At 48.7% G+C, this 13,956-nt stretch overlaps 1 protein-coding gene across 12 annotated transcripts in view; it reads left to right on the top strand.

Moving 5' to 3' along the window:
* Positions 1-13,592, top strand: part of MTSS2 (MTSS I-BAR domain containing 2) — a 36,754-nt gene extending 23,162 nt beyond the window's left edge. For 2 of the 12 annotated variants that reach the window (XM_072636590.1, XM_072636595.1), the window contains 7 exons: positions 43-150; positions 1,476-1,573; positions 2,395-2,602; positions 4,439-4,513; positions 5,464-5,640; positions 6,685-6,850; positions 8,835-13,592. In XM_072636590.1, coding sequence (XP_072492691.1) covers positions 43-150; positions 1,476-1,573; positions 2,395-2,602; positions 4,439-4,513; positions 5,464-5,640; positions 6,685-6,850; positions 8,835-9,610 — 1,608 coding nt within the window. In that variant the 3' untranslated portion in view covers positions 9,611-13,592. Of the gene's footprint in view, positions 1-42; positions 151-1,475; positions 1,574-2,391; positions 2,603-4,438; positions 4,514-5,463; positions 5,641-6,684; positions 6,851-8,834 lie in introns of all 12 variants that reach the window. The other 10 variants (XM_072636589.1, XM_072636594.1, XM_072636593.1 and 7 more) reach the window with 5 other exon arrangements.
* Positions 13,593-13,956: the final 364 nt, after the last annotated feature.

Genomic DNA, 13,956 nt, shown 5'->3' with positions numbered 1-13,956 from the left:
GGGCACATATGATGACATTTGCTGACCTTTCTCCCTACCCAGAATGGAGAGATCACCATGTTGGGGGAGATCACCCACCTGCAAGGCATCATCGATGACCTGGTGGTGTTGACGGCCGAGCCCCACAAGCTGCCCCCAGCTAGTGAGCAGGTGAGGGCTCTTTGGGGAGTGGGGGTGGCAGGTGGCCTGCACAGTGGCAAGAGGGGGTGCAGGGAAGACAGCTGGGAAAGATGTCTGGGGAAGGACAGAGAAAGCCAGGCAGAGTATGGGTAAGGAGAAAGACAGAGTTTGCCCAGAGTGGCACTCTTAACTCTGGCCTGGGGGAGAAAAGTTGCAGGTCCATTAAGGAAGGCTTATGTACAGCATGGTCAAAAGTGAGCCACCCAGGCTGCAGATATTCCAAGAGTTCAGAAAAGCATTGTGTGTATGACCACGGAGACGGAGAATGGGGAAAGACAAATCCCCAGAACCTTGAGGCAACATGGACCTGTAGTCTGGAGAGATATGAGTTCAAATCTCACTTATGACATTTACTATGCCATATGACCACAGATAGCACATTCCATGTCTCTGAACCTCAAGTTTTCTTATGTGGAAAATGGAGCTTAATGATCCTCAAACCTACTCCTCTGGATAGTTGTGAGGGTCCAATGTGTGTAAAGTACTTTTGTGAGCCTTAAAGGGCTTTTATTTCAATTATTTTCATGTACTAGAAAATTAGCTGGCCTTAGAGTCAGGCAGATCTGGATTCAAGTACCAACTCTGACGAATATTGTCTGTGTGACCCTGAGCAAGTCACTTGATGCCAAAGTTCAAAGTCACTCTCTAAGATCAATGGTTCTCAAAGTATAGTCTAGGGGATCCCTCTCCCCAAGGGTTCCTGTGATCCTTGCAGGGAGTATGCAGGATCAAAATTATTTTCATAATGAGGTCAAGATGTTTTCGTTTCCTACATAGTAGATATGACCATATAAACAAAAGCTCTCTGGAGTCCTCAGGAAATTTTAAGAGTGTAAAAGGGTCCTGAGACCAAGAAGTTGTAGAGAAGGTGCTGGTCTACATTGGTGCAGGGAATATTCTCTGTGCTAATGAAATCACTAGGTCCACGCTTTATGGCTATTATTATTACAGTGATAAAGCATGGTGGGTTTGCTCATAAAGTAGAAACACAGAAACAGGGTGAAGTGGGGATACTGAGTCATTCCACAGGTGGAGCTGCTCCTCCCTGTCTAGGGCCCAACCTGGAGAGCTAAGACCAACCCCCTTCCACTAGAAACAAGGAGCAATACAGATGAGCTAAGGGCTGGAGGAATCCAACATCGAACTGTCCAAAAGAGTCTTCCTGGGGTCCAAGGGATCCTGAAAAAGCCATGGGAGGTGGGACCTTTGACTTCCTAAATCGCTGACAGCAGCTGCCCTGGCAGTGAGGGAGGGGTGCCTGGCTCTGGTGACCCTGGTCTCTGCCCCTCATTCAGGTGATCAAAGATCTGAAGGGCTCTGACTACAGCTGGTCATATCAGACTCCGCCATCTTCCCCCAGCAGCTCTGGCTCCAGAAAGTCCAGCATGTGTAGGTAAGTGTGTTTAACCAATGGTAGCTCTGGCCTCTGAGGCTTGGGGGGACAAGGGGTAGGGGGGCACAGCTGTGAATTTTGAGGGCTTGACCCCACTTGGCTTTTCAATTGAAGCTTACCCTAAATCAATTCAGTTAATTTACTTTGAGGCTCTACAAGGCACCTATGTTTATCAGGCAGAGGTTAAAATGACTTGTCCACGGCCATCCAGCTAATAAGTGTGAAAGGCAGGACTTGAACTTAGGGTTTCCTAAGGCCAGTGCTTGCTTGCTCCCCTGTGCCAGCTGCCTCTGGGACAGAGGACTAGTTTGAGAGTCAGGTGATAATGGCTTTAGTCCAAACTTGCACAGACATATCTGGGTAACTCTGCTTGATTCCGTTCCTTGCTTGGTGTCCTTACTTGAGTTCTGTCTCTTTAACATGGTGACCTTCTCCCTGCCCAGTCTTTTTGGAATTGGGATTGTAGAGGGAGCAGAAGGGGTCAGATTGATCAAACTTGGGCAGAGCAACTGGTCCTGGCCAGGGCCCCACAGAGTAAGACCCCTGGGAGTGACCTGCCCAGTCCTTTCCCAAATTCTCCCTCCATCCCCTCCCTGTCCTTGACAGTTCCGTGGCTCAGCTCCTCCTGTGTATGATGCCTGTGTCTCGGAACCTGTTGTCTTACACTGTCTTTTCCTTCCTTTGCCTCCCCCTCTCTCCTCCCCACCTTGGATTCTCCCTCGTCCCCCCTCCCTTGACCCCCATTGCCATTCTCCCCCTCTTTATTCCTTCCCCATCACACTTTTTCCCTCCCCCTCCCCTGTCATCCCCCTTCCCAGCAGTGGTAACAGTACAAAGGGTGGCGCCCCATGGCCTGGCGGGTCCCAAACATACTCACCCAGTTCCACCTATCGCTACCGCAGCCTGGCGCAGCCAGTTAACACCAGTGCCCGCCTCTCCAGTGTCTCCTCCCATGACTCTGGCTTCATCTCCCAGGATGCCATGTACTCCAAACCTCCATCACCAATGCCCTCGGACATCACCAGCCAGGTGAGGAGTGTTGGATTGGGAGGGCCAGGGCAGGGATGGGGCAAGGGGGGAAGATCTGCCTCTCTTCTTATTTAGAGAAAGAGATCCCTGTAAAATTCCTATTCTGCCTATTTACCAGCTGGGTGACTTAGGCACCTATGATCCCTCTAAAATTGAAAGTCCTTTTCAAACTCCTCTAGGCCTTCATTTTCTTATGTGTAGAGTGAAGGGGTTGGTCTAAATTTCCTTCTAAATTTACCATCCTAAAATCACTGCTGGGGAAAAGGCGCCAGCCTGAGATGTAATCCCAGAAGGATACAGGCTCCTCCTGGTGGCCAATAGGATAACTGGTTCCCCAACCTTGGCCACCTAGTGCATATAGATGTACCTTGAATTGGAAGCAAATGAACACTCTTGGCCCTGGGGCAGAGAAAACTTGGGTCAAGAAAGACAGCAAATCCAGGTCAAAGAGTTCTGGACTACAGAAAGCAAAAACAAAACTTAGGAAACAGTCTGGAAAATGGAGGACAAATGGTGACCAGGGGGAGGAGAAATTAAGCTGACCCAGACTCCTGGAATCCTGAGGACCAAGGCCATTATAGGACGCCTTCTCCAGATGCTCCTCTCTATGTCCAAAGATGGTGGTAGCAGTGGTCACAGCTAGCCCTTCCATGGGAGGCATGAGTTTAGGCCCTGCTAAGGAGAGAAGGCAGGCCAAGGGGAGGTCAACCTTTTTCTTCACCCATAGGCCATTGAGGGAGTCTCTGGAAAGCTGGGATGAACCAGGATCTACTGTTCCCAGGGACTCTCTGATTATGGCGTCCTTCTGCTTGCATGTTCTAGTTCTTGGCTAGGCTTAAATTAACCCTTTGCTGGCACTCAAACTGTCTCCACCTCAGAATGTGTTGATAACTTGGCTTAAAGTGGTCAAGCGGGGCAAAGGGAGCTGTTCTGTGTGTGTTTGTGGGGGAGAAGGGGGATCCTAGACAAGAGACAAAGCACTCAACTCTACATCGTCCTTGTGAAACACTAAAGCTTGACCCAAAGCCCAAGTCTCTGGGCACTCCTTTCCATTAAGGGCCCCTGTGCCTATGGATGCTTTGAGGGGCCAAGTCAGAAAGACAGGTACGTAACTTCTTCCTATCCTCCTCTCAGAGACAGGGGTTCCCACCCACACAAGAGCAATGCCTGTTCTCTTCAGGCAAGTTCAGGGGTCCTGACCCTCCTGACTTAGAGGAGCTGGACCTCAGGATGCAGAAGGACATAACTGATGCGGGAATCTTTTTTGCTTGGCTATGTCTATCTGTTACCAGAGTGGTGTTTAATTTTTTTTTCAGTTAGGGAGGTGGATACAAGGGAGGTATACACTTTTTAATTAAAAAAAAATCAGTAAAGTAAGTTACATTTTTAAAAGATTAGAGGATGATGAATAATTTAAAGTGTTACAGGAGAGGGGAGAGCCAGTTAAGAGGACCCATACATATATTGTGTGGGTGTGCATAAAAGAGGCTCTGGGCCAGTGAGTGTATCTGCAGCATACATAAATTTAGAAAGAAGGGTATCTGCGGCATCAGGGGTGAGTGCTTAGTTGGGGATGGGTATCTTCTGAGCTGTGTTCTGTGTGTACAGGGTGCTTGAGCTGTTTGGTTCACATGTGTATATGCACGCATGTGAGTGTGCGTGTGCGTGTGTGTGTATGTATAATCATGTGCTTGTCCCTGCTGCTGCATGCCCTCACCCTAACCAGGTTTATTTTCTCCTTCTTTACTCCGCTCTCCTCCTCTCTCCTCTGCTCCACTCTGTTCCTCTCGCTCTCCGCATGTCTGTGGCGGATTACTCCCGCTGGCTGCACCACAGAAGTCCTCCAGCTCGGCATCCTCTGAGGCTTCGGAAACCTGCCAGTCAGTTAGCGAGTGCAGCTCCCCCACCTCGGTCAGTGTTGCCTCCAAGGACAGTCAGGGCATGGGAAGGGAAAGGAAGGGGAGGAGAAGTCTGGAGCATCAGCATTCCTATCCTCCCAGTACTGCTCCTGGAGTAGATGCTCAGGGAAAGCTGTGTCCTCTTCCCCTCTTTCCTTTAGATCAGCCCTCCTCCCCAGGGGTCAGTGGGGCATAGGGGGCAGGGAGGGGAGCTCCTTACCTCAGCCAGGATGTGGTTATTGCATACCATTCCCTCCATGCCTCCCCTCTCACTGCCATTAACCTATACTCAGGTCCTGCCCTGGGCTGCTTGGGGACTACTTGTCCCACATCTTTCCCCTTATCCTCTCCTGCCTGTGTCTCAATTCATTGCTTTTTAGCCAATTCTAGAAAGTTCTCCCCTGTTGCCAGGCCTTGTGAGAACTGAAACAGGAGGTGAGAATGAGCTAGGAGAATGGACAGGGAGGTGTTGAACTCCTAAGGAAACCCATATCCCCAGTTCCTCTGGAACGGTCTCCCTCAGTAGCTCACCCCACTTCATCCCCTATCCTCTACATCAGCTGCAGGACAGGTGAACTGGATTCATCTTCCATATGGCGCAGCTTGGGGGATGAGGAGATCAGGCTGTGGTCCATATATAGACTACTTGGACTTCCACCAGCTGACCGCCCTCTTCTTTTTGGTTATAGAGGAGTGGTGGTGTGAGCTGTGCGCTCTCACTCTCACTTTCACCTCCTCACCCCAAAAACAGAGGAAGGTTTTTTGGAGGGGTGGGGAGGGATTGGCAGTTTGAAAGCAGGTCATTCCCAGGGCCAGCACAGATGAAGTTTCTTTCTTGGAGCAAGTAGGGGAACAGCCAGCTTTTCCATGCCATGCCATCTTCTTGTTCTGACCTTGATCCTGTTGGTATAAGCCTGCCCACTTTCCTGTCACCCAATCTATAAGTGTTCTCCCCACCTTCAGGATTGGTCCAAGGCTGGCCCATATGACCAGCCAGTGGCAACCACTCTACAGCGGAGGAAGGACCGAGTAGAGCATCTGAGGGAAGCAGAAGTGGGCCCAGGCAGCGGGAGCTATCCCAGCATTGGTGGAGAAGAGACACCTCGACCCAGAATGTCCCCTGCAACCATTGCAGCCAAGGTACACCCTCCCCTTAGGGGACAACATTGTGGAGGTGCCCTGAGACCAGCACTGGACAGGCTTGGGAGCCAGGAGTCATCTTATACACAGCTTCTCCCTGACTCCCCTTTCCTTTGCCCTGAGCTAAGTGACTGGTACATGAGGGTCAGAGGTATGGGAGGTGCCCCTCGGTAAGAATGTCCAGACACTTGGCTAAGGATAACCAAGCAGTGTGAGCAAGACATCAGAGATGGGAGTTTAGAAAGAGGACAATTTGAAGCAGTGGTGGAAAAAAAAAGAGCACAGGATGAAAGTTCCTCTTTTTTTCAATTATAAAACATTTTTTCCTCCCTTCTACCTCCTCCTTCCCTGCCCTCTCCTCCAAAAAAACTCACCCTCAAAACTAATAAGCAGAGTCAAATGAACTAATTCCAGCATTGGCCATGTCCAAAAAAGGTGTGTCTCAATCTCCACCTTGGTCCTTCTGTCAGGAGGTGGGTAGCAACCTCGTTCCTCGTTGGTTCCGTGGAATCATGGTTGATCATTACATCGATCAGAATTTGTTGGGCTTTTGAAATGGTACACTTCATAGTGCTGATGTCCTGGTTCTTCTCACTTGACTCTGCATCAGTTCATACAAGCCTTCCCAAGTTGCTCTGAAACCATCCCTTACATCAATTCTTACAGCATAATAGTATTCCATTATATTCATTTGACCAAATCTGTTCAGTCATTCTTCAACTGATCGGTACTCCCCCAAAGTTTTAAATGCCTGAATTTGGTTCCTTTAGAGGAACAGAGCAAAAACTCTACCTCATTGGAACTAAGGAGAAATATTTTAATTTGTGAGACTAAAGGGGGGTGAGACACAATGAGGGGGAAGCAAGGGGGAGGGACCATGCCATCAAGTGTGGATGCAGACTCTGTGACCAGAGTGTAGGAGGTAGGGGTGGGGTATAGACACAATCAGGGTTAGGGATGTGATACCTACAGGTTGGCCCACCTTCTAGTTTTTGTGTTTGTCTTGACGGGCTCACCTTGACTCCATCTTGTCTACTCTTTCAGCATGGTGAAGAGGTCTCTCCTGCTGCCAGTGACCTGGCCATGGTGCTGACGAGGGGCCTGAGCCTTGAGCACCAGAAGAGCAGCCGGGACTCCCTGCAATACTCAAGCGGCTATAGCACACAAACAACCACCCCCTCCTGCTCCGAGGACACCATCCCTTCTCAAGGTACTGCTCTGGGGCCATCAGTGGGACTCTTAGAGCAGCAGGCATGTAGTAGCTAATAACAGGCAACATGTATCTAGCTCATTCAAGTTTGTTAAGTGCTTCATAAGCACTGTGACCTTCCATCTCTACGACAACCATGGGAAGTAGATATTATTATTAACTCTTATTGTACGATGGGTAAACTGAGGCTGAGGGGGTTAAGCGACTTGGCCAGAGTCAGACAGCTACTAAGTGCCTGAGGATGGGTTCAGGAAATGGAAGAAACATAGTATTTGATGGCAGAAGATATTAGGATCATAGACTTAGGAATGATACAGGTTATGTAGTCCCAATGCCCTCATTTTATAGATGAGATCTATGGAATTGAGTAAGCCAGTCAAAAACCATTTATTCAACACCTTCTGTGCGCCAGATACCGTGATAAGCACTGGAGATACAAAGAAAAGAAAAGCTGTCCCTGCCTTCAAGGAGAAGACTTTTTTTTAGTTTTTTCTCATAATTATTTTTAATTTTAAATTTAAATACAAAATGAGAAAAGAAAAGAAAGCATTGCCATGGACACAGCTGACCATAAGAGAGGATTCATTATAAAATAATACATTTTCATTTCAAGAAAACCTATATCATAAAGACTACACATGGTTTTCAGAGCTGCTCGGCTTTGCTTCTTTGCCGGTTTTCCTTCATTCTGTGCTGTGCATTTTGTACGTTATCTTTTCCCCCTCCCCTGCTAAAGAAGGCTACAATTAGGCATGGATAGATACACATATACATAGAGATCTGCAAACATGCACATATATAGTCATATACACTCATACACATATATGTAAGACCATACTATGTTTATTTCTACCTTTCATCTGTTTCTCTGAAGGTAGATAGCATCTTTCTTCCTAAGTCCAAGCCTTTCCATGATTTTCTAAATCATTTCCTACACCACAGGAATATTCCAGGCCAATCACTTCTTATCTGAGAGATCATCTATGAAAGATTTTTCCCTAGTTTTCTACATTCCTTCTATTCTTGGCTACATAGATTTTATTTACACAAGAAAAATTTAATTTAAAATAATCTAAATTATCCTTTTACATTTCCATAAAGCTTTCCCTATAATATAGTTTAAGGTCTGACACTAAGGAGCAAACATTCTAAGGGGAGTGATTTCCCCAAGGTTACAGAGGAAGCAAATGGTAGCCAAAGGCTTTGACTCCAAATCTAGTATATTTTCCACTATGCCCCTGGATTCAAATCTGGGTTCTGCTGTGACTTCAGGCAAGTTATTTGGTCTCAGTTTCTACATCTATAAAATGAGAGGCCCAGGCTAGTAATAATCTCTAAAATCTCTTCCTGTGTCAAATTCATAATTATATAAGGCAGACGCTCTGAACACAGATCCTTTGGCAATCTGGTGAAGTCTATGGACTTCTCAGACTAATGTTTTTAAATATGTTAAACAGGATTACTGAGGAAAATTATTATATTAAAAGGCAGTTATCAGAATTTTCTTAAAACAAATTCATGACCCCCAGATTAAAATATTTGGAGATGTTGCCTTCCAAAGTGCAAACCCAAATAACAGATGGGGGACAGGAATCAGTATCACAATGTGGATAGGATGTGATTCACAAGGCTCTCCTTGCTCTACCCATTCCCATATGTTCTCTGCATAAGAAAAGCTTGGAATCCAGCTTTGGTTGAGGGTGAGGAGCTATAAAGAAGGCAGGGTGGAGCACTGTCTCTTATATGTTTATAGAACCCTGAAGTGGTAAGGAGGTGAAAAAATTCCTAGCAACTGGCCCTACCTATAACACGCCATCTAATGCTGGAAAAATGTAAGACTTATCCTAATATCTGCTGGAATGGGTGGAGATGAAAGAATGAGGGAGTAGAGAGAAGGGGCTTTGTATATCTTCAGCACCTAGGACAGCAACTGCCTTCAGGTGTGTGTGCTCATGAATCATGCTGTCTTTCATGGGTGCCCCAGGTTCAGACTATGACTCCTACTCTGTGAACGGGGACGTGGAAGTTGAGGGGCAGAGTGAGTTCGACAAGTCTTCCACCATCCCCCGAAACAGCAACATTGCCCAGAATTACCGCCGGATGATCCAGACCAAGCGACCCGCCTCCACGGCTGGACTACCAACAGGCATGGCCCTGCCTTCAGGAGCCCCGCCAGGTGTAGCCACCATCCGCCGCACACCCTCCACCAAGCCTTCAGTGCGCCGCACTCTCTCAAATGCTGGTCCCATCCCCATTCGCCCACCTATTGTTCCAGTGAAGACCCCCACGGTGCCCGATTCACCTGGTTACACAGGCCCCACCCGGGTGGGCAGTGAGGAGTGCGTCTTCTATACTGATGACGCTTCTTCACCCCATGCACCTGATTTTGCTAAGGCCTCCCCCAAACGTCTGAGTCTCCCCAACACTGCATGGGGCAGCACCTCACTGGAGGTGGCCAGCTACCCAGGAGCGGGACAGTCTCTCACAGCTGAGGAGGCCGAGGAGGAGCAGCAGCTAGCAGCCAATCGCCATAGCCTGGTAGAGAAGATTGGGGAGTTGGTGGCAGGAGCCCATGCTCTGGGAGAGGGGCAGTTTCCCTTTCCCACTACCCTATCCAGCGCCTCAGGGGAAGAGACGCCAATCCCACCCCCTGCTGCTTCGAGTGACCCTCCAGCTGAAGACATGCTGGTGGCCATCCGGCGTGGGGTGCGGCTTCGAAGGACCATCACCAATGACAGATCTGCCCCCCGCATCTTGTGATGTTGCTGCCACCTCCCCGGCCTCCCAAGCAAGGGAGCTGTCAGGGTCTGGACTGAGCAGCTGGGGCCACATGAGAGAGGAGTTAGGAGAGAAAAACATTTGGGAGCCACATTAAATACAAAAGAAAAACAATAAAGGAGAGAAAAGAAAAGTTTTTAAAAAATACAAGGCAAAGCCACTTTATGGATAGAGACACAGAACTTAGATTTAAAAATTTAAGCAAGAAAAACCTTCTTTAACAAACCTTGGAAAGGTGGAGCCAATAGGCCTTGAACTCTTCTGGAGTCTCTTTCATACTTTGTCTCACCCCACTCTGGTCCTTTCTCTTCTCCTCATCTCCTTGCCACCCCTTGCCTTCTGCACATCTTGCCCCTCCCTAGTGAGTGGTGGGGAAAGGTGTCCCTGGCCAGGCATGAGTCAGGGAAGAGGCCCAGCCAGGCCTGGGATCCATAGCTTCACAGTTCCCCCAACACTAACACACATGCACACACAGCCTCCTATAAAACAAGGACATGACCCATGGTCTTTTCTCAAACTTCGTTCTGTTCATCATCTCGTCCTCCCGCTGGGGCACTGGTACCTACTCTGAGCCGCTGCTTGGTTCCTCCCTATCTTGTTCTTGACTTTCTCCTTGTTTTTTCCTTCTTTCTCAATGTCTCTGCTCTCTGAATTAGCCATGATGGCAGGAAAGGGGGAATGCAAGACCAGCAGTGCTTCAGAGAGACATGGGGCCCAAGGTGGCCAGGGACCACCAGGAGGCTTCAAGGCCTCACTTCGGAGTCATCAGGAGTCAACTACTGCCTTGGCCTCTGTAGTGATAGGCAATATGGCCTCAGAAACAGGAACCCCTGGCACCAGGTATGTCAGAGGCGTGAATAACCAGAAGCAGTCCTTGGACTGGTAGGGTCCTTTCTAGTCTACACCTTCCTACCACTCATCAGATGTACTGATGGACAGAGTTAGTTATTTCTGGTGGGGAAGGTGGGAGACTTGTAGGAGCTGAGGAAAACACTGGGAAAAGGAAAGCAATGTCCAGAGTGCTATGGAGAAACTCAGTCCATGGAAGTGGTTAGCAGTGTCTCTAAGGGAACCAGGTCTAATTTGAGCACCTTGTGACAGTAACTCTGGTGGCACTTTTGGGTCAGTTTCAGCCATCCTGTCACCCCAACCCAAGATTTGGGGTCAGGAGCTAGAGCTGTATAGAGGGTATGTGTGTAGGGAGGGGGTGGGGGTTATTTTGTTAATATAATAATAAAATGAAGGCGATTATACCTGGGTGAAGATTGTGTGTGTGAATGGGAGGTGTGACTGTGTGAGTGTGTGTTGTGTAAAAGTTGTATCTCTGCAGGTGAGTGTGTGTGTGTGTGTGTGTGTGTGTGTGTGTGCTGTGCACACATGTGTGGCAGAAGCAGCTGAATTGTAGCCGTATGGGCCTTTGGCAGGAAAAGGGAAGTTGTGTTTGTTGTTAAAAAGCCATGGAGTGGCTAATATTATCTCCAGTGTCTGGAGTTTGGCCCAAATGATCGGAAGGGCCTGGGGGTCTAAGCTATAGACCCTTTGTGGCCCATGGCAGGGTTAGGGCAGTGAGGGAGGCAGGAGACAAAGGTGGGGTGATTATTGAAGATTGGCTTTGACCCTCTGTTGCCAGAGGAGATGCCATCTATGAAGATCCCACTGGCAGGCCCCAGCCTTCCAAGCCTGCACCAGGAAGCAGCAGGGTAGTAGGGTGGGGGTGGCCTTGTCTGCCCCCATACAGTGCCAAAATATGTGCCCTACTCTAGGGCAGAGGCAGGAGCAGGGGCTCAGGCCATGGAGAGAGTGGCTCTGGAAGCTTCCTCCTCTCCTCCCTCCCTTTGTTCCACCACTCCATGGTCTAAACAGGGTAAAAAGCATGTGAGATTAAGGTGAGAGGAGTGAGTCCTGTACCCAAGAGGACTCAGGCTGCAGGCCCATCATTGTCACCACCAGCTCCCAGAGACAGGGTGGTCAGTGGGCTTGGGAAAGCTCGTTTTTCCTTGTCTATACTGATTAGGAATCCGTCTGAGCCTCCCTCCTCCACTGCCCTTTGCATTAGGAACCCAAAGACATCTTTCTTGTGCCATAAGATAAAGGGGTCTCTGGATTCATGGCAGGAAAACCAAATTCACCTGAATTCCCTCCCCTTTTCGGTTGGGCACTTCAAAGGATATTATCTCTGTTGGGGGCACATTTTCTCAGGCTTCAGGGGTGTCCTTTAAGCCTAGTCTCAAAAGCCACCTGAAGCCTTTCTGAGTTAGAAAGCATGAGGGCAGAGAGGGAGGCTGTACCAGGCTCAGCTCATGGGAGAGCACTGAGGCTGGAGATCGAGTGGTGGTGATGCTGAGTAGCATGTGCTGAGGATGGCGAGGGGACAGAGAGCAAAGGTTGCTCCTTGGGGCAGAATGGCCAGTTCAGAAAGCATTGGGCAGGAGTTTGTTAGGCAGCTGGCATGATGGGCCATGTAAGCTGATGGTTTGCGGTGGTGTGGGTGTGGGACGTGCTGAAGGTTCGCAGCCAGTGAGTGTGATTGGGGTGGGAAGGGGTGGGCTGGTGTGTGTGCTGGGGGAGGGAGGGTGTAGAGGAGCAGTTTTTTGGTGTAAAATTATGGGAAGTGTAAGGGGTTCCTCTTCCTCTGTGCCTTCCCTTTTTCCCCTTACTCCCTTATATGCCAGGAAAGTCATTTGACTGCTTTTCAGGGACTTTCAGGGGCCTGTTTGGTCAGAGGATCCTTGCTATAGCCTGTGCAAAGGCCTGGCCCCAGCTCCAAACTATGTGTCCAAACATGCCGGAGTCCAAACACTCTGACCCACTGCCAGTGAGCATGTGTGGGTGTCAAGTTTTCCACTCTCTCACCCATTCTCCTTCTTGACCAGTAGGGTTAGGGGTGGCTCACTCTATGGCTGTGGGGCAGAATTATCCACTGGGGGGATTCCAGCTCTGCCCCTGGCCTTGCATTACTTTTCTACCATGGGTTCCCTCTTTGGGGTGTTCCATGCAAACAGAGAAAAGATATACCTATGGCCACCCCATTGCTTTTCTCCAAAATGTCCAGGGGCACTCTTGTCCCTTGGTTAGGGACAATGGGAGCCTTCTGTAAGGCTTCGGGTGAAGGCTCTACTAGGAGGGCTGTCAAGATAATTAGAATGAATGCTCTTTCCTCATTTCAGCTCCTAAGATAACCCTTCTCTTTCTCTTGCTCTTTGGCCCACTTCAGTCAGGAATAAGAAATACTCTTTCTTCCAGAAGGAAGAAAAAAGGCCCCCATCACCCTCTGCATGCCATGCTTTCCTGAATCAATGAGATAAAACAAGCTAGAGGAGAAGGTGATGTGAGGGAAAGAGGAGGAGCAGGAGAGAATCAGGAAAGTCACAGGGCCTTTGAAAAAGCCCCCAATACTCCTCCCTAGGCTGAGCCCATCATATCCCCATTCCCCTGGAAGCACCCCTGGTGTTGTATATAAAGCTCCAATTCTGCCCTTTTTTGTGGGCCCTAACCCAGCCCTGTCCTGTCATTAGTAATTAGTCATAACCACGTAGGCCCTGGCCCGCCAGCCTTCTCTGACTGGAGCCAACAATACCACCACATAGACAATTTTTTTTTTAGTTTGGGGATTTGTTTGTTTTTATTCTTTCATTTTGTACAGAAAAATCCCTTTCAAAAGTGTCTTTCGACTGACGTAACTTTTCTGGTGCTGTTGTTAACCTGTTTCTTTTTTTAATTTATTTTCCCTTTTGCCCCGTACTCCTGTCTTCCCTTTGGCTCCCCTTTCCTCACCTGCTCCCCGACCCCTCTACCCAGCCATTGTTCCTTTTCTTTTCATTGGTTTGTTTGTTGGACTTTGGATAAATTATCCTCTTTCCCTCCTGCCCCACCATGATCCAGCCCTTGAGTTGAATAGTCACTGCTACAAGTAACAAACGCACTGTGAACACTCCAGTATTAATAAAAGCTGTACTGTAATTAATGAATGCCTCTTCGAGACTCCTGCCTGGCTTCCTCTTACTCAGCTGCTCTCGCCTCTACCCATCCCTTTTCTTCTCTCTGCCTTACTCCTTTCTGCGCCTTCCTCTAGGAAGATGGACACTTGCTTGGTCCTGGCTTCCTGGTATCACGCTCTCCGCTCCCATGAAAGGTATAGTGTCAGCTCAGGGTGGGAACTACAAGGATCAAAAGCACCCAGCTAGAAAACAATTAGCTGTCCAGAAAAGTAATGGGTTATCTCAGAGGACTGCACAGCAGAGCTGGAATGACCACCGATTGGGTGGTCATGAAAGGCCCTGACTATGGCTAAGGCTGTTACCACTCATGCCCGTTCCCACCCAGCATTA

Source organism: Notamacropus eugenii, chromosome 1 (assembly GCF_028372415.1).
Source record: "Notamacropus eugenii isolate mMacEug1 chromosome 1, mMacEug1.pri_v2, whole genome shotgun sequence".
Classification (NCBI taxonomy): domain Eukaryota; kingdom Metazoa; phylum Chordata; class Mammalia; order Diprotodontia; family Macropodidae; genus Notamacropus; species Notamacropus eugenii.
This window is presented reverse-complemented; position numbering and strand designations above follow the sequence as displayed.